This window comes from Zasmidium cellare (assembly GCF_010093935.1).
Source record: "Zasmidium cellare ATCC 36951 unplaced genomic scaffold M409scaffold_39, whole genome shotgun sequence".
Lineage (NCBI taxonomy): Eukaryota > Fungi > Ascomycota > Dothideomycetes > Mycosphaerellales > Mycosphaerellaceae > Zasmidium > Zasmidium cellare.
Window position 1 is genome coordinate 90694 of NW_022986983.1, and position 24640 is coordinate 115333.

The 24640-nt window shown below is 53.7% G+C and overlaps 11 protein-coding genes across 11 annotated transcripts; 5 read left to right on the forward strand and 6 right to left on the reverse strand.

The window, feature by feature from the left end:
* Nucleotides 1–64: 64 nt before the first annotated feature.
* M409DRAFT_69540 (uncharacterized protein) lies at nucleotides 65–1611 on the reverse strand (the record flags this gene model as incomplete). Its single annotated transcript, XM_033818342.1, has 2 exons — nucleotides 65–1378; nucleotides 1435–1611. The coding sequence occupies 2 exons, from the start codon at nucleotides 1609–1611 to the stop codon at nucleotides 65–67; spliced, it is 1491 nt and encodes a 496-aa protein (XP_033662618.1).
* A 647-nt stretch (nucleotides 1612–2258) lies between these two features.
* M409DRAFT_27787 (uncharacterized protein) lies at nucleotides 2259–3056 on the forward strand (the record flags this gene model as incomplete). Its single annotated transcript, XM_033808726.1, has 1 exon — nucleotides 2259–3056. The coding sequence occupies one exon, from the start codon at nucleotides 2259–2261 to the stop codon at nucleotides 3054–3056; it is 798 nt and encodes a 265-aa protein (XP_033662619.1).
* Nucleotides 3057–3419: 363 nt separating this feature from the next.
* Nucleotides 3420–5189, reverse strand: M409DRAFT_69542 (uncharacterized protein; the record flags this gene model as incomplete). The annotated part of the gene is made up of 3 exons (XM_033818343.1): nucleotides 3420–4122; nucleotides 4172–5006; nucleotides 5063–5189. 3 exons carry the CDS (start codon nucleotides 5187–5189, stop codon nucleotides 3420–3422), a joined length of 1665 nt encoding a protein of 554 aa, XP_033662620.1.
* Nucleotides 5190–6463: 1274 nt separating this feature from the next.
* On the forward strand, nucleotides 6464–6938 carry M409DRAFT_27789 (uncharacterized protein; the record flags this gene model as incomplete). Its single annotated transcript, XM_033808727.1, has 2 exons — nucleotides 6464–6732; nucleotides 6809–6938. 2 exons carry the CDS (start codon nucleotides 6464–6466, stop codon nucleotides 6936–6938), a joined length of 399 nt encoding a protein of 132 aa, XP_033662621.1.
* Nucleotides 6939–7227: 289 nt separating this feature from the next.
* Nucleotides 7228–9423, reverse strand: M409DRAFT_27790 (uncharacterized protein; the record flags this gene model as incomplete). The annotated part of the gene is made up of 1 exon (XM_033808728.1): nucleotides 7228–9423. The coding sequence occupies one exon, from the start codon at nucleotides 9421–9423 to the stop codon at nucleotides 7228–7230; it is 2196 nt and encodes a 731-aa protein (XP_033662622.1).
* Nucleotides 9424–10761: 1338 nt separating this feature from the next.
* On the reverse strand, nucleotides 10762–13541 carry M409DRAFT_27791 (uncharacterized protein; the record flags this gene model as incomplete). The annotated part of the gene is made up of 3 exons (XM_033808729.1): nucleotides 10762–12849; nucleotides 12901–13344; nucleotides 13395–13541. The coding sequence occupies 3 exons, from the start codon at nucleotides 13539–13541 to the stop codon at nucleotides 10762–10764; spliced, it is 2679 nt and encodes an 892-aa protein (XP_033662623.1).
* Nucleotides 13542–14361: 820 nt separating this feature from the next.
* On the reverse strand, nucleotides 14362–16920 carry M409DRAFT_58814 (glycoside hydrolase family 92 protein; the record flags this gene model as incomplete). Its single annotated transcript, XM_033814007.1, has 5 exons — nucleotides 14362–14671; nucleotides 14749–15436; nucleotides 15486–15649; nucleotides 15710–16590; nucleotides 16642–16920. 5 exons carry the CDS (start codon nucleotides 16918–16920, stop codon nucleotides 14362–14364), a joined length of 2322 nt encoding a protein of 773 aa, XP_033662624.1.
* Nucleotides 16921–17961: 1041 nt separating this feature from the next.
* M409DRAFT_69546 (uncharacterized protein) lies at nucleotides 17962–18945 on the forward strand (the record flags this gene model as incomplete). The annotated part of the gene is made up of 1 exon (XM_033818344.1): nucleotides 17962–18945. The coding sequence occupies one exon, from the start codon at nucleotides 17962–17964 to the stop codon at nucleotides 18943–18945; it is 984 nt and encodes a 327-aa protein (XP_033662625.1).
* A 780-nt stretch (nucleotides 18946–19725) lies between these two features.
* On the forward strand, nucleotides 19726–20394 carry M409DRAFT_27794 (uncharacterized protein; the record flags this gene model as incomplete). Its single annotated transcript, XM_033808730.1, has 3 exons — nucleotides 19726–20060; nucleotides 20134–20272; nucleotides 20332–20394. The coding sequence occupies 3 exons, from the start codon at nucleotides 19726–19728 to the stop codon at nucleotides 20392–20394; spliced, it is 537 nt and encodes a 178-aa protein (XP_033662626.1).
* A 395-nt stretch (nucleotides 20395–20789) lies between these two features.
* M409DRAFT_27795 (uncharacterized protein) lies at nucleotides 20790–21365 on the forward strand (the record flags this gene model as incomplete). Its single annotated transcript, XM_033808731.1, has 1 exon — nucleotides 20790–21365. The coding sequence occupies one exon, from the start codon at nucleotides 20790–20792 to the stop codon at nucleotides 21363–21365; it is 576 nt and encodes a 191-aa protein (XP_033662627.1).
* Nucleotides 21366–21548: 183 nt separating this feature from the next.
* Nucleotides 21549–22924, reverse strand: M409DRAFT_69547 (uncharacterized protein; the record flags this gene model as incomplete). Its single annotated transcript, XM_033818345.1, has 3 exons — nucleotides 21549–21662; nucleotides 21714–22163; nucleotides 22217–22924. The coding sequence occupies 3 exons, from the start codon at nucleotides 22922–22924 to the stop codon at nucleotides 21549–21551; spliced, it is 1272 nt and encodes a 423-aa protein (XP_033662628.1).
* Nucleotides 22925–24640: the final 1716 nt, after the last annotated feature.

Genomic DNA, 24640 nt, shown 5'->3' on the forward strand with positions numbered 1-24640 from the left:
TCTGGCTGCCATCTACATTCGTACGCTCTACAGGGTATCATACCGCCAAAAGACATCTTCACACTCAGCTCCCCGACGCAAACGAGCCCTGCATCATCGCCTGCGCCAACTGTTCACTGACAAACCCTTCATCAACACAACCCTGCAAAGCCTCCATTAAGGTGTCCGGCTCGACCGCCGGTTGATCGCCACCGTACATCATCGCAGCAATAGTCTTCGCCAGATCCCACCTCTGCTGAGCTTCTTCTTCCACATCTTTATCCCCACTGACTTTCGCATGGGACACAGCGCCCTTGTAGTACGTCTGAGCATTCTGAATGAGCGTCTTTGCACTCTTCCTAACGCCATCTGAGAGGTCAGCTTTCGGTACGTTGGCCACGCGATGTCGGAGGAGTTCGAGGTCGCCTTTTGCTTTGTACGTCTCGGCTCTGCGCTCTTGAGCATCCTCGGTGCTTAGCTTCGTCGTTTGAGTATACAAGTCTTGAGACAGGCTCATTTGTTTCCAGCAGAGCATTGCAGGAAGATCTGATGACTCGCCGAATCGATCCAGACTTGCCAATACCAGCTCTGTCCGCGCTTCGGCTTCTGTGTTGAGGGCTGTGGCGTCCGCTTCTTTGCCTGGGATGTTGAATGTCTCGAGACGCTCTACGTATGTCTGCAGCTCGATAATCTGGAACTCGAACTGTGCGTTGGCGAACGCCGCTATGAATCCAGCGCGATCCAAGGCGATTGAGAAGCGAGCTCTGTCCTGCTCTTCTGCTGGAACGAGTTTGATGTAGTCAGGTGCCTTTGACTCGGTTAATGTCTGCGCCATCTCGCCCAGGTTCTGAAGACCAGGCTGATCCGCCAGGGGTACAAGAGTAATGAGGGCTGATAAGGAGGCGTGCACAGTATCGAGCAGATCAGACGCAGAAATCGGTACTTCGACCACTGCCGACTGCTCATCCTGCATGTCAGTATCTTCGGTCGGCGCTGGCTTCTCGTCCGGGTCTAGAGGGACACCGCCTTCTTCGGTATCTGGGAAATCGAGCTGATGTTGTTCGTACATCATCTCTTGCTTCGAAAGACACGACGAGAGCAGTTCCAGGGCTTCATGCAGTAGAGGTACGGCTTCATCTGAACGATCGTCTCCAGATAAGCCTTCGGCCAGAGAACTCAACACCTGGGCCGTATTGAACAGAACGTCCGGATTGTCTCCGCTCAACTTCAACGCATATCGGTGGGATTCCAGGGTAAGTTGCAGCCAGTCCAGCATTTCCACGCCGATGTGCTCGAGGATGTTCTCATGTTGGGAGATCTCGAGTTGGAGACGAGCTTTGTTGTAGGCCAGATCAAAACTTGAGGGATGCTTTGAGAGACCTTTGTCGTAGACATCAAACTGGAAGGAAATGATTAGCTCTGACATCGTTGGACTAACATGCTGTTATCGCTCACTGCTCTCACGAAAGCCCTGCCAGACTTGACAGGGTCGCCAACACGATGCTTCCCTCCAGCACTCTCTTCATAATCGGCTGCATCTTGAAAGTCATCGACAGACTCCAGCACTGATGATTTCTGCGGCTTCTTCTTTGGAGGCGGCCTCGTAAACTGCTTCGGTTTGCCGGCTCCCATTGCAGATCCTTCTACAGCCCTCGAACGTAGACGTCTGTTTGGATAGCTTCCTGATATCGCCAATCTCCACGTGATCCTCTTCGATTCACTTTGCAAAATTCCAGGCGACGGAAGAAGGTCGGTAGATACCTATCCTGCCGGCCAGCACCGATTTGTTGACGTGCAGGACGACACGATGTCACTGTGCAGGGCGAGTTCGTCAGGGTGTGTGTCGCTGCAGTCAGCCGTCCTTGCACATCGCTCGCTGCAGCGCACCACGAAAGTCGATGCCGTCGGTGATGTTTCGTAACGGGATGCGAACCTCTCTCTCCCTCACGCCTGCATCGTTTTCCACATGCGGCTCTCGCGGAAAACGAGCAGGGCGTAGGACAAGCTCGAGGCGAATTGAAGCGAAGAGCACCCCGCATCGGTCACAGAAGTCCACAGAAACGTGGTGTGGAGCCTTTTTTGAACACCTCTCTACGTCAATCAGCAATTGATAAGTGCGTGAGTGATCTTCAACTAGCTGTTTCACACTACCACTGCCGACGCTGCGTGAAGTTTGAGGTGAGAAGGACGAAAAGGTTACCGTGACGATATCTCTTGCCACCCATCTACTTCTCTTCCTACTCCTTCTACTACTGCCTGCGCGGAACCCAACCACAACCATGGGCGGCCCACCAAACCTCTACTCCTTCCAAGACGTCGACAAAGACCTCGCGCCCAACCTGCGCAAATACGTCCTCGAGCAGCAAAACGAAGCCCTCGCTCGCCACGGCGTCTTCCGCGTCGCCGTCTCCGGCGGCTCCCTCCCCAAAACCCTCGCCAAAGCCCTCCTCGCGCCCTCCAACGGCAGCAAAGACGACACGCCGGAATTCAGCAAATGGGAGGTCTTTTACGCCGACGAGCGCTGCGTGCCGCTCGACCACGAGGACTCGAACCACAACCTGGTGAAGCAGGACCTGCTTGATAGGATCCCGCAGGAACTCGGCCAGCCGAAGGTCTACCCGATCGATGAGCAGTACCTCGACGACCCGAAGGAATGCGCGGATCAGTACGAGAAGACGCTGGTGTCCATCTTCGCCGCGCGCGACTCGGTCAAACTCCCGCTCTTTGATCTGCTCTTGCTCGGCTGCGGGCCTGACGGACATACCTGCTCGCTCTTCCCGGATCACCCGTTGCTGAGAGAACAAGACGCCTGGGTGCTCTCCATCAGCGACTCGCCCAAGCCGCCGCCGAAGCGCATCACGCTCAGTCTGCCGGTCGTGCTGCACGCGGCGAAGATCGGATTCGTCGCGACGGGAGGTGGGAAGAAGGATATCTTGAAGAAGATTTTTGAGACGGAGCAGGGAGGGAATCTTCCTAGTGGGTTGGTCAACCGTGGGGCCGGGGAGAAAGTCAGCTGGTTCTGTGACGCTTCAGCAACAGAAGGTGTCAACTTCCCACGCAGGGGAAGTGTGATGTGAGGGATGGATGAATGAATGGATGCTTCTCAAAAGGCTGAAATTGGAGATACCTGTCGCATGTCTCGCGATGTGCTATGACCGTATGCTAGACGCATGGGAGAATGTCAACGAACTTAGACGGCCGATCTACTAGAAATGCATATCTTCGAAGGAAGTCTTCTTCAACACAAAGAGAAAACTTTGAATGTCGAATATCGATGTAGATCTCAAAGCTCCTAGCTTCTTTCCACCTCGGCTGTATACAAGAATGTGGGATGATATAGGTCACATGTGCCGCCAAAAGACTGATCGCACCACACACCGGCTGCTATGCCCGACTCCGCTTCCCATGCATGTTGCTGCTGCTTCTATCTTGCCACCGCCTCAGAGCTTCATGCCGAGTACCTGGTGCACCCTCAATGCTTGTCGGATGCTCAAGTCGAGCATAATCTCTTCACTTCCACCTGGAATGGCGTATGCACGAACGTCTCTGTACAAGCGCTCGATCTTGGCACCCTGGCCACCTCTGCTGTAGCTGAGACCACCGAAGATCTGGGATGCTTCTCTCGCGCAGAATTCGAAAGTCGTGGTGGATTGGGCCTTGAGACCGGCAATGGCGCCACCGAGCTTCAACATCGCCTCGTGCTCGTTCATCTTCTGGGCCTGATAGATGAGGGACTCCATCCATGAGTATGATGCTTCGATCTGGCGGGCCATGTGTGCGAGCTTCAGACGGATGACGGGGTGGTTGATGAGTTTCTGGCCGAAAGTGCGTCTCTTGTGGGCGTACTTCATGCTCTCCTCGTAGCAGACACGGCTGAATCGGATGCACTGGATGATGATGCCGATACGCTCGTGGTTGAAGTTGGTCATGATGACCTTGAATCCCTGGTTCTCCTTGCCGATCAGGTTCTCGACTGGGACCTTGACGTCTTCGAAGGTGACATAGGTTGTGCCGGAGCTCCAGACACCCTGGCAGTCCATGCGGCGAGTGCTGACACCCTCGTGTTCGCGCTCGATGAGCAGGACGGAGACACCGTTCATGCCCTCGCCACCCGTTCGCACGGCGGTCGTGAAGTAGTCGCACCTGGACATCGTTAGTTTCTGGACAATTATGGCGGCATTTCAACACTTACCAAATACCGTTGGTGATCCACTTCTTCTCACCGTTGACAATGTAGTGCTTGCCATCCTCGGTAAGCTTGGCCTCGCAAGTCAAGTTGGCCACATCAGATCCAGCGTCTGGCTCAGTGATGGCCAAACAGATGCGCTTGTCACCGTTGAGAATGCCAGGCATGATGCGGTCAATCAACTCCTTCTTGCCGTGCTTCACGACTGGTGGGCCACCAATACCAAAACCTCCGATGACATTCCACACGAAACCACCGGATCCGGCACGGGACAGCTCGTCAGTAAGCAGCATCTCATGGAAGAGATCCCACTTCTCGGCTGGCACAGACTTGACGGCGTGGTTTGTGAGGTGCGTGGGCCACTTATGCAGACCCATGAGACCGGCGAGGTATCCACGCTCACCCATCTGCTTGTAGATGCTGTCTGGCACCTTCTTGGCCTCGTCCCACTCCGTAACGTTTGGCATAATCTCGTCCTCAACCCACTGTCGTACTTCGGCTCGGAGATCTGCGTGGGATTGGTTGAAGTATGGAGTGTGGTAAGTTTGGTACCAGGATGGGTCTGCGTATGGGACCATGTCGCCGAACTGATCCATTGCCTCTGCCTCTTCCTCTGCATCGGGGCCTGGAACGGCGGCCACAACGCCAGACTCGGCCTGTGGGACAACCTTCTCCTTCTCTTGCTTGGCCGGTGGTGATGGCGGAGGGGTTGGCGCGGCAGGCTGCGGCTTGCTGTCTAGAGATCCGACTTGCAGCTTGCTCTGGTACTTCTTGAGGATGCTCTCGTTGTGGTATTTCCAAAACTGCTTGCTCGCGTCCTTGCCGGCAACCCTCTGGAGGACTTTGATACCGTCAGCTACACATGCTTCTTCATCTCTCACTGATCAGTTCACGCACTCTTCTTGCCTCCGGGATGCTCATCCTGGAACTGTGTAAGATCGTAGACATCTTGGTCGACGATGATGTAGAGGTCGTCGGGCTTCTTGTGAGCCGCGACCTCCTCGGCCTTGAACACCTTGGACATGGTGTGTGTTACTGGTGACAGTGAATAACAAGAAAAGAGATAGTTGTCGTTGTGGGAGAGTAGACAAAGAGCGCGGGGAACGCAGCGACGGGGAGAGCGAAACAAAAGGGAGAAGAATGTCAGACTTGACCTTAGCTTATTATGCCGGGGGAAACGCAAATACGGGCTTTTGGCATGTGAAAGACGCACTCCAGCCGAGCCATCTGCGTCAAATCGACCACGACCCGGAACTGCAGTGATGTCTGCGAGCCGCATGGCGGCGGTCAAGTGACAAGCCCGGAGGTGTAAGACGGGGAAAGCGCGATGCTGATTCGCTGGATTCGGCGCAGATGCCTCGGCCTGTTCGTCATCGCTTTCAGTCACATGCCGAACTTTCTCGTCCTGGCCGACATTGGTCCTGTGAACACCACCGGCCATTTGATCGGGCGCACTGCTGCATTCGTACAAGCACGAGGGCCTCCGCATTCAATAGCATTTGATGTTCCTGCCAGCGGAAAGTCAATCTCTCCATCTTCGAAAATGTAGGCCAAAAGGCGGTCATACTCGACTTCTTTGAAGCAGCATCAATCTCGCTCCGAAACACGCCTTCCCACCCCGAAGAACGCGTCTCCTCGCCGCGAAAAACGCGCCCAACGATATGTTCGCGCACATACACCGTCCCTCCAGCTCACCAGAAAAGAACACCCGGCGAACGCGAACATTCATAGAAATCTCTGTAAACTGTTTCGCGAGATACACATCAACTTCTCCTCGAAGACCGACTTCTGCTGCTCCGTGGACGACATGAAGGCAGCAGAGTCCTACATCAAGAGCTTGGGGTTCTGGAGTGGCATTCCAAAAGTCGTGCATCGAGCTGGTTTCAGACTTCATCCAACAGGTGGCAAAAGCTGGAGAGATACTAGGCGGCCTGTCGGAAGGGAGTGGATCAAGGTAGGTGAACGTGAGTGTTCAAAAATTATCCATTCGCAATCGAGACGTTATGATGCACTGGTCTGGATTTCATGAATCAAGAACGAATACACAAAGAGAAGAGTAGTATCTTCATGATGCTCTCAAACAACTTCTACTTTCAAAGTTCAAGCCACATCTCTGGAGTCTAGAGCTTCGCAGCTAGGTACTACAGTAGGTTCCTTCTATCCGTACCTCTCATCATCAACAACTACATCATAATCAATCTTCAACCCACAACTACATCATAACCAATCTTCAAACCACAACACAACCCAAGACTCGCGACCGCTCAACCTCCACCTCCCCCAACCACGCCCCAGAAAATGCCCCCCACCAACCCCCAACACCCCATCCTCCACACCCCCAGCACCGCCCTCTCCACCTCCGGCAACCAAACCACCGGCATGATCCGGCAAAAGGCCCTCGTCAACGCCTGCTCCAACATCTGCGCCTCGCGCATGATCGCGAAACCCCACACCGCCTCCGCGGTCCACCACCACGGCGAGGAGAACACGATTGTGTTTGCGCATGCCGGGCACGGCGCGATTGTGAGTGAGGGCGGGAGGAAGAGGGTGGAGTTGATGCCGGGGGAGTATGCTTTTGCTTTTCTTTTTTCTTCGTTGATATGAGGATGGGGGTGGGTGGGTGCTGATTTGATGTGGTGATAGTTATGCGTTGATTCCGGCTTATGCTGAGCATCAGGAAGTTAACGATTCTGACGAGGACGTCGTCTGGGCGATTGTGAGGAGTGGCAAGGAGCCGATTGTCGTCAATCTAGAGGGTTGGGGGACGAGTTGAAGTATTCGAATGGTTTTTGGGTGATCATTATGCTTCTGTCGGTTGGTGTATATACATATGAGATAGTGTCTCTATTCGACTACGTTTCCAGTCTGTCCACCACCGTATCAATCACGCCGAATCGCTATCCCCAAATAACACTGTCGGTGATCTATAGTCCTCCTTCCCTTTACCCATGGGTATCTTTCAAAAACGCTCCCAGCTCTTTAAACGCCAACCTCGATAGCTCGTCAAAACTGTACATCGCTTTTGCAACCCAATGAAACTCGCTCGCTCGCTCGCTCTTCCATCACCCTTCCTGTCGACGCTTCTTATTCCGCTCCAACGTAAAGTCATCGGCGACATTCGACATGTGCAAACTACTCCAAGCCCTCTTGCCCTCAGGAGAAGGAGGCGTTGCATGTCCAGCCGAATCGATTCCCCAGAAAGTTTTCTTCGAGATACTGGGCGACGCGGGCTGCGATCTGAAGATCCTCATCCGTTCGTGCTCTTCTGCGAGACGGATGGTTTCGTCGTCGTCGTCGGTGTCGTCGTCCTCCATGTCATCATCGTCGTACGAAGTGTTTGGCGATGAGTGGCCGGAGATCGTCTCGTCTGATGAAGATTGTATCTGTTCAGGGGCTTGGAGAGCCGCGACGGCCTGTGGAGGCGGCGTGGTGAATGGCTCGACCATAGACTTGACCGGGCGGTGGGCTGATATGTTCGCTCTACCTCGTTGCAGACGAGGGATGGGAGTAAGTCCAACGCCTCCAGGTCCAGAGCTTCTACTCCGCCAAACCCCGAGCCCACGCTCTGATCTCGTGGACGACACATTTCTCCTTGACTTGACGCTATTCGGTTGCTGTCCAACTTGAATGGCTTGGATGTCCTTAATGCCTCGATCGAGGGCAAGCTCGATATCGACTGAGATCTTGATACGGCTGATCTTAGGCCAAGATGCTCTCTCGCCCACGCGCGTTGCTTGCTCCATGAATTCGTGACTTGGATTTGCAAGAATCTTTGTGAAGTTGACCCAGGAGATATCGGGCAGGATGGTCACATTGCCATCGTACTTCTGGCTGAGCACGGCGTGAGCGGCTTTGATGGGGAACGCATCGTATCCACGGTCCATGATCCCATCAAGCAGGAAGATGGAGTTTGATCTTGTAATGAGCATAGCCTTTCGCAACATACTAGCAGCTTCTCCTTCCTGCGGTAGGAACCTCGACACGTGCGGGTTCACTTGCGATGCAATGAAGTTGTTGATGTTGAACAGACGTTCCAGGATCTGAGACGGAACGTCGCCTTCGATAGACCCATCGATCCAGCGATGGTCTCCATGTACCGATTCTAATTGCTGGGTATCCGGGTTTTTCTGCTTGAGTCCTGGTGGCCTGAAAACTAATGGCAATGCGCATGAAGATGCCACTGCGCTCCAGATGACAACATTCGGCGCAGTCTGATAGTTTAGCAACCGAGGAAGATGGAGTTTATCGCGAGTCGAAACGTGAATGTTCAAGATCATGCCAGTCATGTTGTATGCCTCCTTGAATGTCATGTCCCCAAGAAGCGTCCGCATCACGCGGCAAAGGTTCGCAATGTCGAAAGCCGGTTCGCCTTTGAGGATATTGGCCGCCATGCCTGCGATACCTTGAATCTCATCCGGCGCTTGAAAGACGTTGAGGTTGCCATTGCACAATTCGTCCAGTTTGTCCAGAATGGCTCTACCTTTCTGCGTGCACAGAACAGCGCCAACGATGCTTCCAGCAGATGAGCCACAAACGACTTTCGGTAGTAGGTTCTCTTGCAGCAGCGCTTTGACGACACCAATGTGGCACATTCCCAGAGTCCCACCACCCGACAGCATCAATGCGCTTTTGCCAAAAGACTGTCGTGCCAATCTCAACATCGATAGGTACCTGTCGACCGTCGCCAGATCCGCAGATTCACAGTACTTGCAAATTTCCTCGATAGTGTACTTGACGACATCCGTATACTCCTCAATCAAATGTTTCGTGCCAACATTGCAATGCTGATAGAGATGAACATGACACATGCCTCCCAGGTCTCTCTTAAGTGACGTCCGGATCAAGTGCACCATTTCCTCCATGTCGCCTTGGTTGATAGCATCCTTGAGATTGTCCAGCCGTCTCCTGAGCAGCACCATATCGCAATCGTTCGACTCTTCGACAAACTTCCAATTCGTCTTGCCCAAGAGAATGTCCAACTTCTCAGCGGCGGTCCTCCACTCGTCATAACTTTTCGCATCTTTCATACGTGTGCGGATTTCTTGCTCTTGCACGGCTGCGGCTTTGCCCTGACCGCTCCAGGTACGCTTCAAATTGTATGCCCTGCCGAGGACATCGTTCGCAATATCGACCGCATTGGCGGGTTTGGTCGATTCCGTGGTATACTGTGGACACAGCGTGACTTGTGCGATCTTGTTCCACAACTCATCGCCCTGCTCTTTTTTCCCACCATCGCCGCGTCGTGTGAGGCTCGACATTGTTCGCGCCTGGAATTGAAGGCCCCTCGGTGGGCCATACGTAGGACAGACGTCAAAGTCTCGGCCTTTCACATGAAAGACATGCTGGGGCGTCGGGGTTCGGGGGTGCGGTGTCGATGCGGAATGTTTTCGATGTTGTTGAGCAACGGATGGGAGCCACAACAATTCAGGCGGCAGGACGACAGCCACGACAACGACGATGATAGCATGGCCGGCCAGCACCTGACGGCAGATTCAATGCTCCAGAGCAGTCATAGGCTGACCGCCATAGGTCATGCGCTGGTCTCCACTGGCAGCAGCACTAGAATTAGTTTCCACGCCGCGTGACGAGCTACAACGAAGAGCCGACAACGGCAGAAGCCCCTCTGCCGAAAACGACACACAACAACTCTACACTACCACCGCCAAAGGAGCGCATCTCCCCAAACCAGCCGCACCTACATCCACTGGGCATCATCACATGCCTTGCGTCTTCTCAGGAACTCGACCGCCGCCCGCCAATTGGCTCCACCCCGAAGCCTACTCCTTAGTAGCTCGCAGCTGTGCAGAAGTGGCACGGCAGCTCTCTTCCTCATGTGCAGCTGTGCAGACAAAGCAAAGGAGATCCTGCGGCCTGCTCGATCGGTTCCACGATTTCGGGGCCTGGCCTCCATCCACCTTGAGAGAGAATGAAGCATGCTAGACAGAGGAGGCGTCATCTGCTCATGCCCTTCTAATCTCACTCACCCCTTCATCATCATTTCAGCTCGCGTACAGAAAGTACAACAGTACCGTAGATGTATGTATAGACACCACTTCGAAAGAAAAAGGCCCTCGCATCGCGAAACAGAACGTCATGAGGCTCCCTATCTCTCCGGTCCGATCATCATCCATCCCTCCATCCACGGAGCCCCATGATTGCCCCGCATAAAAGATCCATGTCTACCCCATGCCATCTCGCGGCAACCTCGCCAGAGTGCAGTACGTTGCACTGCCGATTCCCTTTCTTCAGCCTGCCTGCCCCTGCCTGCTGCAAGCGAAGGGGGCTTCGTGATGACGGAGGCCCGGATGGGTAAATGCTGGGTGGTAAAGTAGTAGTACCTGTAGCTTTTGCATGTGAAGAGTGTCTCGGAAAGCTTGTGCTAACGATTTTAGCCTGGACGGAAGATGTGACTAGTGGTGATAGGGAGGTAGCACCGAAATCGAATGGTCGTAATGATCATATCTCTCGTCACTACATTCAAGTCTACCTAGTCATTAGACCGCCCGAACTCTGCGGCAGTCCGCGACCTTCCGCCCGGCATCACTACTACCTATATGGGATATCATAACTCGTCACACATACCAAAACACGCTCTACTATTCCACGCTGCTCCCCCTCGCCTGAACAACAAGAATACTGGCCCTGATGCCACTGTCCGCGAAAGTCTCCGCAGACGCACCCAGGCAATTCGAGCTCTGCCACGTCTTCTTGAAATGACCGATATGACGCCCGACGACGACAACGTCTCCGCCGTTCCTGGGATTCTGTGCGACTTCTACCTGTGCTCGACCCAACGCGTCGTCGAGTGCATTGGACGTGTGGACGGTATCGAAGACCACCCTAGAAGCCAGTTCCTCTGGGAGGGATTTCTGCATGGCAGAGAAGAACGTGGCGTGCTCGTTGCCGCTGGAGGCGGTGGATCCCGCGGTGCGTAGTTGGGGTTTCTTGCTATCTGATGTCTCATCTTTTTTGTCCAAAGTAAGTTCTTGTGGCGGTGCGTTGCCGATGGCGTCGTCGGATTCGTAGTGTACGATCGTGGCGGTGACTTCTGGGTTCTCTGCCAGTTGCAGCACGAGGCGAAGGGCTACACGATCATCCAAGCCGAGGCCGAAGAATGGCATGAAGATGTGATGACTTCGATCCACGTTCAGGAGCGTTGTCGGATGGTCGCGCCCACTGCGTACGCTGAAGCTACTCAGGGTGCGTGACAAGGCCGGTCTTGCTTTGAGAGAGCCGCTGAAGCCCTTGTTGATGAAAACGGCAGTATTGCACTGCGTGGAGTCCAATGCCTTCTGGACGAATGCATTGTACTGGTCGCTCGAGAGCTTGTGCTTGACGTTGTCGTTTGAGACGGTCTGCTGCTCTGATAGGGTGCCGGTCTCGCTCCAAGGGATCAACAGGAGATCGGATGACTCTTCCACTGCCTTGTCGACGAGTGTGTCAGCAAAGCCGGATTCCGGCAGAACAGCCACCTCGCCAGAAACTGAGAGATTGAACAGCTGCCCAAGCACGCGGAAGGCGTTCAGAACTGGATCGAAGGCGGAGTATTCGTCGACTTCCGATACTTTCATGACCGCCGAGCCACGATCTGTCAGCTCCACGAGGCGGACACCGTGGACAGCGACCTTCCTCTGCGTTGACAAATCAGGCGTCTCGTCTTCGTGCTGATCTTTGGATGGATGATGCCTCGCAGTCGGTTTCGTAGACTTGTCGCCCAGAAGTGACACGAACGCCAGCAGAGTGGGCATATTGTCGAGTCGCAAATACACAAGTAAGTTTCTGATCTTAGCAAATTCAGACTTCTGCAGCGCGATGCTGTCGAGATCGGTCGCTTCGTCCGTGATTGGCTTGCCAGTCTCCCAGTCGATCTCTCCTCGTTTCCAGGCTTCCAGTTTTCGCTGATACCATTCGGGGTAGAGAGCTTGCACGAGAGGTGTTGTCGCGAAGGTTGTGACCAGTGCCATGACCACGAAGATCGTGAATGTCCGGATGCTCAAGATCTTAGCTTGCAATCCGATGTTCAAGACGATCAGCTCGACAAGACCCTTGCAGGACATAAGTGCTCCGATGGTGAATGATTCCCTCCAGACCAAGCCGTTAATCTTCGCTCCAAATGTTCCGCCAATGAATTTTGCGATGAACGCAATTGCAATGACTCCAATAACGTAGGCCCAAGTAATTCCGTTGTCCAGCAGTCCAATGTTGGTTGAGAGTCCAGAGAGTGCGAAATAGAGCGGCAGAAACAGCGCCGTGATCAGATCCTCGATCTTCTCAGTGAGTTTGATGGCAAAACCTCCTTCGTGTGGACAGATCAGACCAGCCATGAAAGCTCCAAAGATCGCATGCACACCAACCACAGCGGTGAAGAACGAAGATACCAACGCGATGAGGAGTGTAATGACCACTGCGCTTTGAGATGGGCCGTCTTGTAGAGCTCGACTTTTGCGCAGGTACCACATGAAAACGGGCCTCACGGCGAAAAAGAGGAACAGCCCGTATCCGATAGTGACTAGTAGAACCCAGAGAGCTGTCAGTCCGCTTCCAGCGTTGACCAGTGCCACACACAACGCGAGCAGAATCCAGCCAACAACGTCGTTGGAAACGCCAGCGGAGAGTGTGATGACACCAACGGGGGTGTTGAGCAGTTTCAGTTCCGTCAGAATACGACACAGGACGGGGAAAGCCTAGAAAGGTGTCAGCCAAGCTCCTCATTTCAGGAGGTCATGCACACATACCGTGATAGCCATTGCAATACCAATAAAGAGCATGTACGTCCCAAACTCAATAGGCACAGTCCCAGGCTCGTTCCTGAACTCATTGTACAGACCCCAAGCAATCGCACAGCCCAACCCAAAGGGCAACGCCATGCCAGCGGCACCCACGCTCAACGCAACTTTCCAGTTCGCAAAGAAGAATCTAAGATCCACTTCGAGGCCCACCAAGAATAAGAAGAGGACCAGTCCCAAGTTCGCCACGAGGTTGAGGCTGGGAATCGATGCGGTTGGGAAGATGGCATCGGTGAAGCCCGGTATGCGTCCGAAGACTGAGGGGCCAAGCAAGATACCTCCAATCACTTCGGCGATGACTCGTGGTTGTCGAATTTTGGATAGAGGCCAGTGGAGGAGACGGCAGAAGATGATGATGATACCGGCTTGGATGATGAAGAGGACAATGGGGTTCTAAGTCGTGGTCAGTGGCAGAGTCTTTCTTATGGTCTCGGTAGACCAACCTTTGAATCCCAGTGAGTAGGATTCGCACCCTCCAGAACGCCGCCCTGGGGAGTTGCCCTCATGGTGCTCGTCGCCGAAGCCGAAGCCACTGTCCGGGTAACAGTCTGATTGACGACCTCCGTCACCGTGGCCGTGATGGACGCCATGCTGAAAGATCAATCTTGTCGCCGCCCAAGGAGACAGGTCGCAGAAAGGAAGAAGGAGGCGCTGACAAGACGAGAAAGAAGTGCAGTCGGCGCGGGAGGCGTAAGAGCTATCTAGATACGGAACAAGCACATGCCTCGTGCCGCCAAGCAGCCGAACAAGGGTGTCGATGAAACCTGGGGTGAGGAGGGGGGAGAGAGGGAGAGAGAGACAAAGAGCACGAGCGTGACCTACCGGGGAAGGCTGTCTTCGTCAATAAGAAAGACGGGCGACTGTGAGAACTAGAGAGCCATGTGCCAGGGCTGAGCAGCTTGCGTGACGCCGTCGTCTTCGGCGGGTTCCAGAGTCTCGATCCAAGAAAGGTGCTGGGGATGAAATTCGCGCGCGCTCGCCTTCGCCTTCGCATGGCCTTGCGTTCTTTCTGCCTTCGGCTGGGCACCAATCACCATCTCTCTCACACGATGTTCTCGCTTGGCCGTGCCCCATTTCTTTCGCGAAAACAGCAGCAAACCCAAGCTTCTGATTGCGCTAGTCATCCTTCTCAACCACCTGCACTATTCGCACACCGCTAGAGCCGGATTAGGCCTCGTAATCTCTAGCGTCTGAATTAGCGTCTGGACTAGCGCGAGTGGCGTCCCGCACATGGCATCTTCTTGGCCGCAACGTGCCAACCCAAACACCAAGGATTGAACGCGTGAGACACCTCGTCGGATTCGTTTGGGCAGGGTAATTGAGACGGCCAGAGGCTGATCTTTATCGATGCTATCAACTCTTGAGGGCAGATATGAGGGCGCTGACTTTTCCACAGTGCAGCCTCCGTCTCTACCACCCCCAGTGATCATTCCTCTCACTCGACGCAGGACTTGGCGGAGGCGCTCCCGTAGCCCACCTCGTCTGTTCAGCTCCGAGCACAAAATCCAACCTCCCGCCACTCTTAAACACTTCATCCCACGTAACCCAACTGCGATTCCATTTCCTCCCATTTACCCTCAAACTTTGCACATACGGCGCCGAAGACCGATCCCCACCCCTCGAAGTGACGACAAGTTTCTTCCCACCGCCGAGATCAATGCTAAGACGTCGGAAAAACGGCGAGCCTATCAAGAACGTCGTCTGACCGGTCATCGGATACCTAGTTGTCGCACACGGCGTGGTCAGCATACCCTCTTTTTCCCCAGAGAAAACCCCAAGATCTAGGCAATTTCTTACAGTCCGATCATGTTCCACAGAATCCACGTCTGCATGGCCCCGGCGTCTGAGTTTCCTGGAATCCCTCCGGTTCCAGCGTTGTAGTATGCCAAGGCGGCATGCCGAGAGTATTTCACGGAGAGGTCTTGCCTGCCGACGAAGTTGAAGAGGTATGGCGTGTTGAAAGCAGGTTCGTTGCCGGGGTTGAAGAGCGTGTTACCGTATGCGCCGTTGCCGCTGTATACGCCCGGCTCGAAGAACTTCTCCAGGCGGCTGACGAAGGTGTCTTGTCCGCCCGCGAGAGAGATGAGATGTGCCATGTCGTGTTGGGCGTTGAACGAGTACGACCACGGCAGGTCTTCGTAGTATGGGTCGCCCCAGTAGCAACCGCCACATTGCTCGGGATCGTAGGGATAGTCGAACGTGCCGTTTCCATACCGTGGCACAACGAATCCTGTGAAGTTCAATGAGGATTGCTTGGGATTCCAATGATTTCGCCAATTTTGAGAGCGCTTGATGTATTTCTGATAGTCGCCGCGATAGCCCAAGCCTTTGGCGACCTGCGTCAGGCTGAAGTCGTTCACAGAGTACTCAACTGCTCGGGAGACAGCTCGCGTGAAGTTTGGTGTGATATAACCATAGCTCTTCCAGTCTGGCAATGCACCACGGCCTTCTTTCGTCGAAGAGTCAGGCGCGATAGGATCGTGGTCTGACAAGGAATTATTAGATCTATATCTGTACCAGCGTAATGTACTTACTGTTCGGTGGAACAACTTCAGCATCGGTCCTCATGGCAGCATAGCCATCTTGCCAGTTCACCTTGCCTCGAACACCCTTGACATAGGCATCAGCAAGGACATTATCGGCGTTTGAACCTCCTTGAGTTCTTCCGTTGTAATTGGAGGATCTAGCGTCCGGCATACTATTGCAGCGACAGACATAATTAGCAGACATCCAATTCACAACGCACGAGCTCACTTACAAGCCATTATGTCTCCACGTATCGATGAGCGACCTGATGATCTCCTCATAAGCCGTAGGCAGAATGACCTGCCAAAGCGACGTCGAACATCTGAACAAGTCCCAAAAGGTAAAGAAGTCATCGTAATACGGCTCATTAGATTGCCAGCCTGGGTTCTCCCCGGTACGATTCGAGGGGAGCAAGTTCATGCCGTATAGATAAGAGTAAAGCTGTGTGAGTACGGTCGTGTTAGTCTCATCGGTCTGCACTTTCGCAAAGACGTCGTTTGTCCAACGCGTTTGTGCTTGTGAGGTGAGGCTTTCGAGTGTTGTTCCCTTGGGAACCTCTGACTGAACATTCTGGCATGCTTTGGTCGTGGAGATGAACGAGATTCCAACTCGACTTGTGACCTTCGTTTTGTCGAATGTGAACACTCCTCCTTGCCTATATGTGCCCTGGGTCGATGAGCCATTACCGTACGAAGCCAAGGTAGTGCCATTGCCCGTGAAAGTCTTCTGGCTAGTTGGCGCCTGGTCGAAGTGGCCGCAGAAGTAGATCGTCCAGTCCGGAGCCAAGTTCCAGCCATTGTTGTAGATTCCGTGACCCTGGTAAGAGCCGTTGCTTTGCAGTTGAAAAGCACCACCAGCATAACCCTGGCCCCATCCTAGCCCTCTAAAAGATGGCAGCACATGGGATACATCCACTACGATCGAGTTTTGGCCGCTGGGCAAGGTATATTGATACAAGCCAGCGTGGTCGGTGGCTGAGACTTCGATGTCGATAGCATTCGATAAGGAAGACTTGTAGTACCCAACTTGAGCTGTGTCAGGCGCACTTCTGTTCTGGCCTAGGTCGACGAGCGGGTTAGAGACATTGCCTTTGACTGGCATTTGGTTGACGACCTGCATGCAAGGTCAGTATTTTCGGCCGGCGCACTCGATAGTAATACGCACTCCGTACTTGGGAGCACCACCAGTGCCACTTTCGTGCATCATTGAGAAGCCCCAGACTTGTCCACTGGGAAGGTAGCCAGAGTATGCATCTGTAGTGCCCGACTCCACGTCCGGCCCCAATTTGACCATAGCATGAGGTGCTGCGCAGACACCTGGGAACATGTTTCCACCATTGGTAGTCCCAAGGAAAAGGTTCACATATTGAGAGTAATTGCTTGCAGCCTGCGCATGGCTCAGGCAAGCAAGACAGGCAAGAGTTAAGAGTAAGACTGCCGCCATCCTGTTATGTTTGGCAGTGAAGCAGACGAAAGCGAGTCGAAGAACGAAACAATGTCGTGTACTGAGCAGCTGCACAATCAGTGACTACGTCAAGGTGGAGGACCTGAGAGAGGCGTCCCCAGACCGTCGATCTCTTCTTCACTTGGTATCGGCCAGGGTCTCGTTCCTGAGAAGCGGATGGAGGTGCCGTCCATTGCCATGCGACATCAAAGAACGTGCGGTCACGAGTCTGAGACGCATATGTGATTGGTTCGACCTATTTCATTCACTTGCGTGCTCTCGTAGTCTCCCTTCCTGGAAGTTGGGATGGACTCCTCTGTACGAGGCGAGGTGAGAGCGGCCGCCATGTTGGAAGCGCTAGTGTCCCACTGAATTGATATCTTTCATCTCTGCAGCTCTCACACTCGTGATTCGGCGCTCCCCGCGTTCGACATTGGTATTGAAGATGTGTTGGTTTGACGCGGTGTTGGCCCTGGAATCCCAGTGAGACTTTCCTGGCTCGGACTTGCCGGCCGGCCCAAACCATCATTGGGAGTCATGCGGTAGGCGCTGCCGTCGCTCGTACGCGCCGTCGAACAGGAGCTGTCAAGAAACTCAAGGCGCACTGCAGGCCGCACATGACCAATCGTTCCTTTGACGTGTCCCTTGCAGAAATCGTCGAATGAATCTTTAAACGCCTGGTCGCCCCGCAAACGCAGCTCCCAGCCAATCGAACTCTCCTCGACTTGCAGATCACTCCATCACTCCAGGCTGGACTCACAATAATAAACCCACCCGCAATCTTCAATCCTGGCCTCCTCCGACTCCTCCTCCCACTCCCGCCTACCAGCGTCGCGCGACACGAGCAAAGCGTCGTCGCCTTTGACCGTCGCCAGCCAGCTCACCACCGCGAGAGCCACCCTCTGGGACCCGAGATACACCCACAAGCCCCCGCCGCAGCGCAGACTGCAACCGACCCACGTGGGAACCCTCACGACTGGAAACCGAACCGACAGCAACATCTCGGTCAGGAGCTTGGGTGGAGGACAAAAGGTCGACTCGATGGACAGGCGCCACCCTTCCAGCTTCCAGCAGCTGGAGAAGCTGGGCGAGGGCACATATGCCACCGTCTTCAAGGGCCGCAACGGCCAGACCGGCCAGTTCGTCGCGCTGAAGGAAATCCACCTCGATAGCGAAGAGGGCACCCCGAGCACCGCCATCCGCGAGATCTCCCTCATGAAAGAGCTGAAGCACGAGAACATTGTGAGCCTCTACGATGTGATCCATACCGAGAACAAGCTCATGCTGGTGTTCGAATACATGGACAAGGACTTGAAGAAGTACATGGACAGCTACCAAAACCCAAATGGCGGACAGCGTGGTGCGCTCGATGCTGCGACTATCAAGAGCTTCATGTGGCAGCTCCTGCGCGGCATCGCCTTCTGTCACGAGAACCGCGTGCTGCATCGCGATCTGAAGCCACAGAACCTGCTCATCAACGCCCAAGGCCAGCTGAAGCTCGGAGATTTTGGTCTCGCACGCGCTTTCGGTATTCCTGTCAACACCTTCTCCAACGAAGTGGTCACACTCTGGTACCGTGCACCTGACGTCTTGCTCGGCAGCCGAACCTATAACACTAGCATCGACATCTGGAGCGCGGGCTGCATCATGGCGGAGATGTTCACGGGTCGGCCACTCTTCCCTGGTACTACCAACGAAGACCAACTGCTCAAGATCTTCCGCCTCATGGGCACTCCCTCCGAACGCAGCTGGCCCGGCATCAGCAGCTTCCCGGAGTACAAGCAGACCTGGCCAGTCTATGCGACTCAGGAACTACGTGCTTACCTCCCACAAGTCGACTCGGTTGGCCTCCAGCTCCTGGGCCAGCTTCTTCAGCTGCGTCCTGAGATGAGGTGCAGCGCTCAGCAGGCTCTTGCGCATCCCTGGTTTGCGGAACTCAACGCGCGCTCGCAGCAGGCAGCACAGGGAGGCTTCACGACGCAGTCGGTTCAGGGCATGACTGTCGGACAGCAGAGAGCGTACTAGGTGACGTGATGGGAAGCGGGAGTCTGGTGTTCGGCCTTGATGTGACACGAATCCATACCCAGGGATTGACGGCAAAAACGAACTGTATGAAGGATTGATAGTCTGGCATGCCGTTTGCAGGGCACTGCATGGTGGATTCTTTTGGCATGGACACGGCGAGATGCTGTTCAGGACTCAGGAGTGACAGCGTAGTGTAAAAGAGGCACAAAGCGATCGTCTTTGCAAGGTACGATTACCAACATTTCAGTGATTCTAACAGTCCGATGCTGAGTTTGGCAGTGGTCGGTGTTTGTAGCGCAGTCTGTTGTAGACGCTCGAAAACTCCCCAAATCGTTATAATAAGGACGGAACAAGAGCGACCGCACCGGCTGTGAGAACTCGTGTCCCGCCGTGGAGGTGTTCACGCCAGCTATTCCAAACAGTTGCTTTCGACGAGCTCCAGGTACGCGACCTCGGATTGTGCCAGATCGTCGAGCTCTACGTCACCCAAAGCCCCAAACCATCCCAAAACGTCGTGAGCTGGCCGTTTTATACCTCCACTAGTGAGCTTATTTGTCTTTTGGTGAAGCTTTGCAAGAAGCTTGTCCGTCTTTCTGAGGCAGATGGGCGATGATCTGTTGTTGCAATGGAAGCACGTCAACGGGACTTGCCAAATGGCTGGGGGTTGCTTGTTTGCGGATCGTTCATATAGTGGGTGTGTCGCTCTTGGAGGGGGGTGAGTCGTTGGTTCCTGCATCTCTTTTTGATTGAAACATTCATCTGGTATCCTCTATCCGCACCATGAAGTCCACCATCATCTCCAGCCTCGCGCTGCTCACCACAGCAGCATCAGCCATCTCCCTCCCCAACAGCAACTTTGGCTGGAAGCGTCCCTGCAGCCAAGCCGAAGTCGCCCTCGCAACAGGAATCCACCTCAACATCCAAGGCCAATATTCCGAATACAATGGCACTTTGAAAACCGAACAAGTCGAACAAGCACACCCGAGTGGTCCCACTCCCGATTTCTATCTCGCCAAGGGAATGCTGCAATCTGATATCCAAGAGGGTATGAATCTTCGCCTGTTCAACCAGCAGATTGCTCCGCCTGGGAATCCGGCGATTCCTGGTCTTGCGCAGTACGTTCTAACACCTCCGGAGATGTGTTCGAAAGATTGGGGAAACTGACTTTGTCATGTTCTTGTTGGATAGGTACGAAACCGCACAACAGACGGAGAAGAACCAAGTGAATGGTTTGACTGGTACCTACGCCACCGACAAGCCCACCTTTGACATGTTGAAGACGGAGATTATGAATGGGATTCAGTTGAATGAGAACAACTTGAAGGCGGTAAGTGATGTGCAGGGTGTGAGAAGTCTGCCAGGATATCTCGCTGAATGTTGTGCTAGGCTGTGTCTGAGTGTGACTTCACTCTCAAGTTTCCTCCGGCGAACGAGCAGGCTTTGGGCTAGAAAGTTGCAGTATCGATCGGGCCAAGATACTGCTATGAAATACTGTGTCGACAGGTTCGACAACGAAGTTAGGAGACGGTATTAATAACCATGACCCAAAATGCTCACCTAAAAAGTTGTTGCTCGACATCGTCTCCGACTCTCTCATTTCTTGGTCTTTTCATAGCGCCATCGGTCAAACACCCTGACCCAATACCTTCATTGAAGTCCGCGGAGTATATGCCGCATGCCACATGATGCGTGATCCTGCTGCCTGCCAAAGCTCTTGCAAGTGCAAAAGGTCTGATCGACAGCATAGGTAAAGCTATATACTAAGCACATTTCACAAGTCACAAACAATAGCTCTTCAACTTCTGACAACCAAAACAACAACAGCAACAATACCCCATCTAAACATGCCAACAAAAGACCACCCCATCGACTCCCCCACGCAACTTCAGCGCCTGGCAGATGAAGACCCCTCCCTCGAACACAACCTCAACATCATCCTCTTCGCCCCTCTAGCCCACTCCGAAGTCCTCCAACAATGCCGCGACCACAACTCGCGCTACGCCAAAGACTCCGAGGGCCGCCGTTGCGGACTAACTGACTATGAATACTTAAACATCGACACCCTAGCGAAAGCCTGGCGGGACAATTGGAAGACCTTACCCGTCACAAGCATCTCGCGGGTGACGTTCGACTTGACGCTTCCGACGCCGGACGAGGGCGTCGAGCAGGTGCGGTGGGAGCATGGGAGCAGGACCGGGGTGAAGATCCATCCGCCGGAGCGGGAGATGACATCGTTGGTGAATACGCTGGTCTTGGAGATGCATATGCGCAGTCGGGGGAGGGTGAAGATGGAGGTTGTGTCGAGGGGCGAGGGGGTTCAGGCGAGGATGGGGATGATCACGAGTTATATTGAGGCGCTGGAGACGCAAGGGAGAAGTTCGACGGAGAGGAGTTTGAGGGAGAGGTCGAGGCGTTCGTAAAAGTGGAACGCACGGAATTGTCGCTTCTCGGATCTCTTCAAGTCGACTACGCTTCTGTTCGACCTCTGAGCCGCTCAGACAGTTTTCGAGTAATAGGGATGACTATTCCACTTTGAGCAGAGCGAGGAGGCTAGGTTCACGTACGATTTCATTATGCCGTTCGTTGATTGTTGATGCTTGGTATTATGAATCGAAGATTGCACCAAAGGCAGGGACACCTCTCGTCTCGAGCGTATACACAACCTTTTCTGTGACTTTCTGGTTGCTGATGATGACCACGGCCTCGGCGCCGATTTCCTAGAATTTCGTCAGTATGTGATCAAGCGCTAAACGGCGATGAGAACGAACTCTATAGCTAGCATAGACAATTCCCGCAAGATCTGGAGTTCCCGTCTTCTTCGTGTCGATGATGATGGCGTCCTTGTCACTTTCCAACATAGATGCCACCACCGACGTCCCATACGTGACCTCAGGGAAGCGAGCAGACCATACGATTCGAACAGGCCATCTGCGATGCATTTGCAAGAAGGATAGGCATGGTCCGATTCCTGAGCCAGTAGCGACCACTACTACAGGCTTGAAGAGCGAAGAGATGTGAACAACCCCGAGGGTTGGCAAGCCTTTCATCCAGAGCTTGTTGGGTCGCTTCGGATCGTTGATGAACTTCTTGGTCCAGTCGCCGGCATTCGAGATGATTACCGAGTAGCCCCTGGAGCCGTCAGGGTTAGGGATCACGGCGAAGGCGTGTGTCTGGGTCAGGGGCGAATCAGAAATTCTGACTGCAGCTCCTATAGGGACCTAACACGAAGTGTTAATGCTATGTTGGTACGCGCGTACCAGGAAATACTGACCTTCCGATAATTGAACTTGAGTCGAATAGCATGGCTTGACAGCTGCTCTGCTTCGAACGACCGCCGCCGCAGGTGAATCCAGGGATAGATGATCATGAGCGTGATCATGAGGAACCAGGAGGCTGGCGTCTTCGCCAACGCAGTGCCAAAGTGGGAGAGGTGACTGCCTGGATACGCTCTCTTCGTCTCTGCATTGGCAATGATGAATATTTGAGCCCACACGATGCCAATCGATGTCCAACCTGCGAACCGATGGCTGAGCTCCCATACATCGTGCAAGCGTGACCGGATCCAGGGGTGGGCCAGGACGATGAGGAAGATGAACAGCATCAGCATCAGCGCAGTGGTGATGGCGAGTGCATCTTCGTCTGACCCTTCACCTCGAAACTGCGTGATGACCAGGACGGCAAAGAAGATGTACCAGAAGAATGCCGCAACTCCACAAGCACTGTGAATGCCACCATAGCTGTAGACCTTCGCTGCACGCGTCCGAATGGCGAGCGGAACCCAATGTGGAAGCGAAAGTGCCATGGTGAACATGCAGTTCACGACATGGTCGTTTCGCATCATTACCGATACCAGCAAGTTCGCACCGACTGCAGTAGTCGCCTGTCCATACGTGAAACGAGGTAACCGGAGACCACCCGCTGTGTATGACGCCCGTGCGACCATGACGAAGAGAGGGATGAGGTTCGCCAGCATGACCATGGCGAACAGTCGTCGGTATACCGAGAAGAACCCAAAGCGTATCTTGATGTACCATTGTGCCCCTGAAATCGACGGGAGAGGATATGTCTTCAGTAGAAACGACAGATACTCCTTCGTCGCCATATGCTCGTTGTATTCCATTGGGAAGAGGGTGTACTTGACGGCCGCCTTTGGCTCCGTACCAACGACCTTCGCTTCCTTGATGGTGACTTTGTACGTCCCGGGTGCTTGGGCTTGTAGCATATCCAGCATCGGTTCTGGCGCTGGCACCTCCACTATAGTGATTCCAGATGAAGCGGAGGATACTGATGCATCGCTAAAACGACGACGAAGTTTGTTGGGACCTGCCCAATTGGGACCGATTGTAACGATGGAGTTCTTGGGAAGCTTTTTAACATCTTGGCGGGCCACAAAAGCTGTCTTCGGCGCTTGGATGATTGTTGGCTCCACATCCTCAGTGTCCTCAACGGCGTAGACCGCTGTCCTGTTTACTGAATCTTCTCCTTCCGAGTCTGAATTGCTTGAGATGTAGTCGAATGAAAGTGCAGGCTCCTTATCGTAGAGGCTGTCCAGCTCCACCGCTGTGTTGTCGGACATCGGGTCCAGCTCCTGTTGAAGCAATGCTTCCTTGTCGTCGTCCATTGTAGTCATGCAACGAGGGCGCCGTCTCTCAACACTTTACACAGATGGTGTGATTATGTCCATGAAAGATCATAGAGGAAAACGCGAGGTGGAAAGCGCATGGTTTTCTTTTCCCTGCCCGGCGCCGTACCCTCCGCAAAGCCTTCTTCCAGCCCAATCCCACGCATTCGCGGATATGAACTTGCCACCTATACTCCACATGGCCTATCAGAGGCTGCCGAAGTATAGAGGCTTCTTCCGCTCTCTCGATCATCGAGCAAAGCGGTGGTATCCAGGACGAACATTGGCCAGCTGCTCTCGCTCAAGTCCCGATCTGGAAGAAAGCGAAAGTTGTTATTCGAACTCGCACTGCTTCAGACTCGAATGCCGCGCACGACAGAAAAGCAAGGGGACGCCACAGGCCCCGCCTTGAAAAAGAGGTGAGGTCGATGGCTACGCGTTTCCCTAGATAGGTTTGTCCGGCTGCGTCCAAATGTGGAGGAGGCTTTCTGCATCTGTAGAGCATGTGAAGCAGTGCAGTTCGTAACGTATTTCCAGAGATGATCTTTGCCGTTGCTTGTATGATATTGATCGTGATGTTCTTTAGACTGCTCTTTATTGGTTGTTACTGTACAACTGACCGAATCGAAATCCAACCTACCACGACATTTTGAGAGACCAGGTTGCCTCATTATACGTGCTGCGGCTTTTCACAGGAGGTCCCAACGCTACCACAATACTATGTAGATTAGTAGAGCATGTTGTCTTGTTGAGGCAGATGCGCTGAACATATTCTCAAAGCGTTACCCTTGATGTGTTGAACGGCTTGGTTCATCTGCTGCCAGGCGGCTCCAGTTGTAGTAGCAGCACTGTATCACACATCAATAGCTCCGATATGGCACCGTGTTAAGAACAGAGCGCCTGCTCTTGCTGAAGTCTCGCAGATCATCGGGTATTGTCTTCAGAAGTCATGTGCTCTTCATGTTCGGAGAGCGGTGGGCATTCCCTCGTTTCCCGTGGCATGAAAGGAGTGACCGGCGCGAAAAAGGTCGCAAACTGTCTGCGGACATATGCGACCGTTTGAGCGGTAACTCT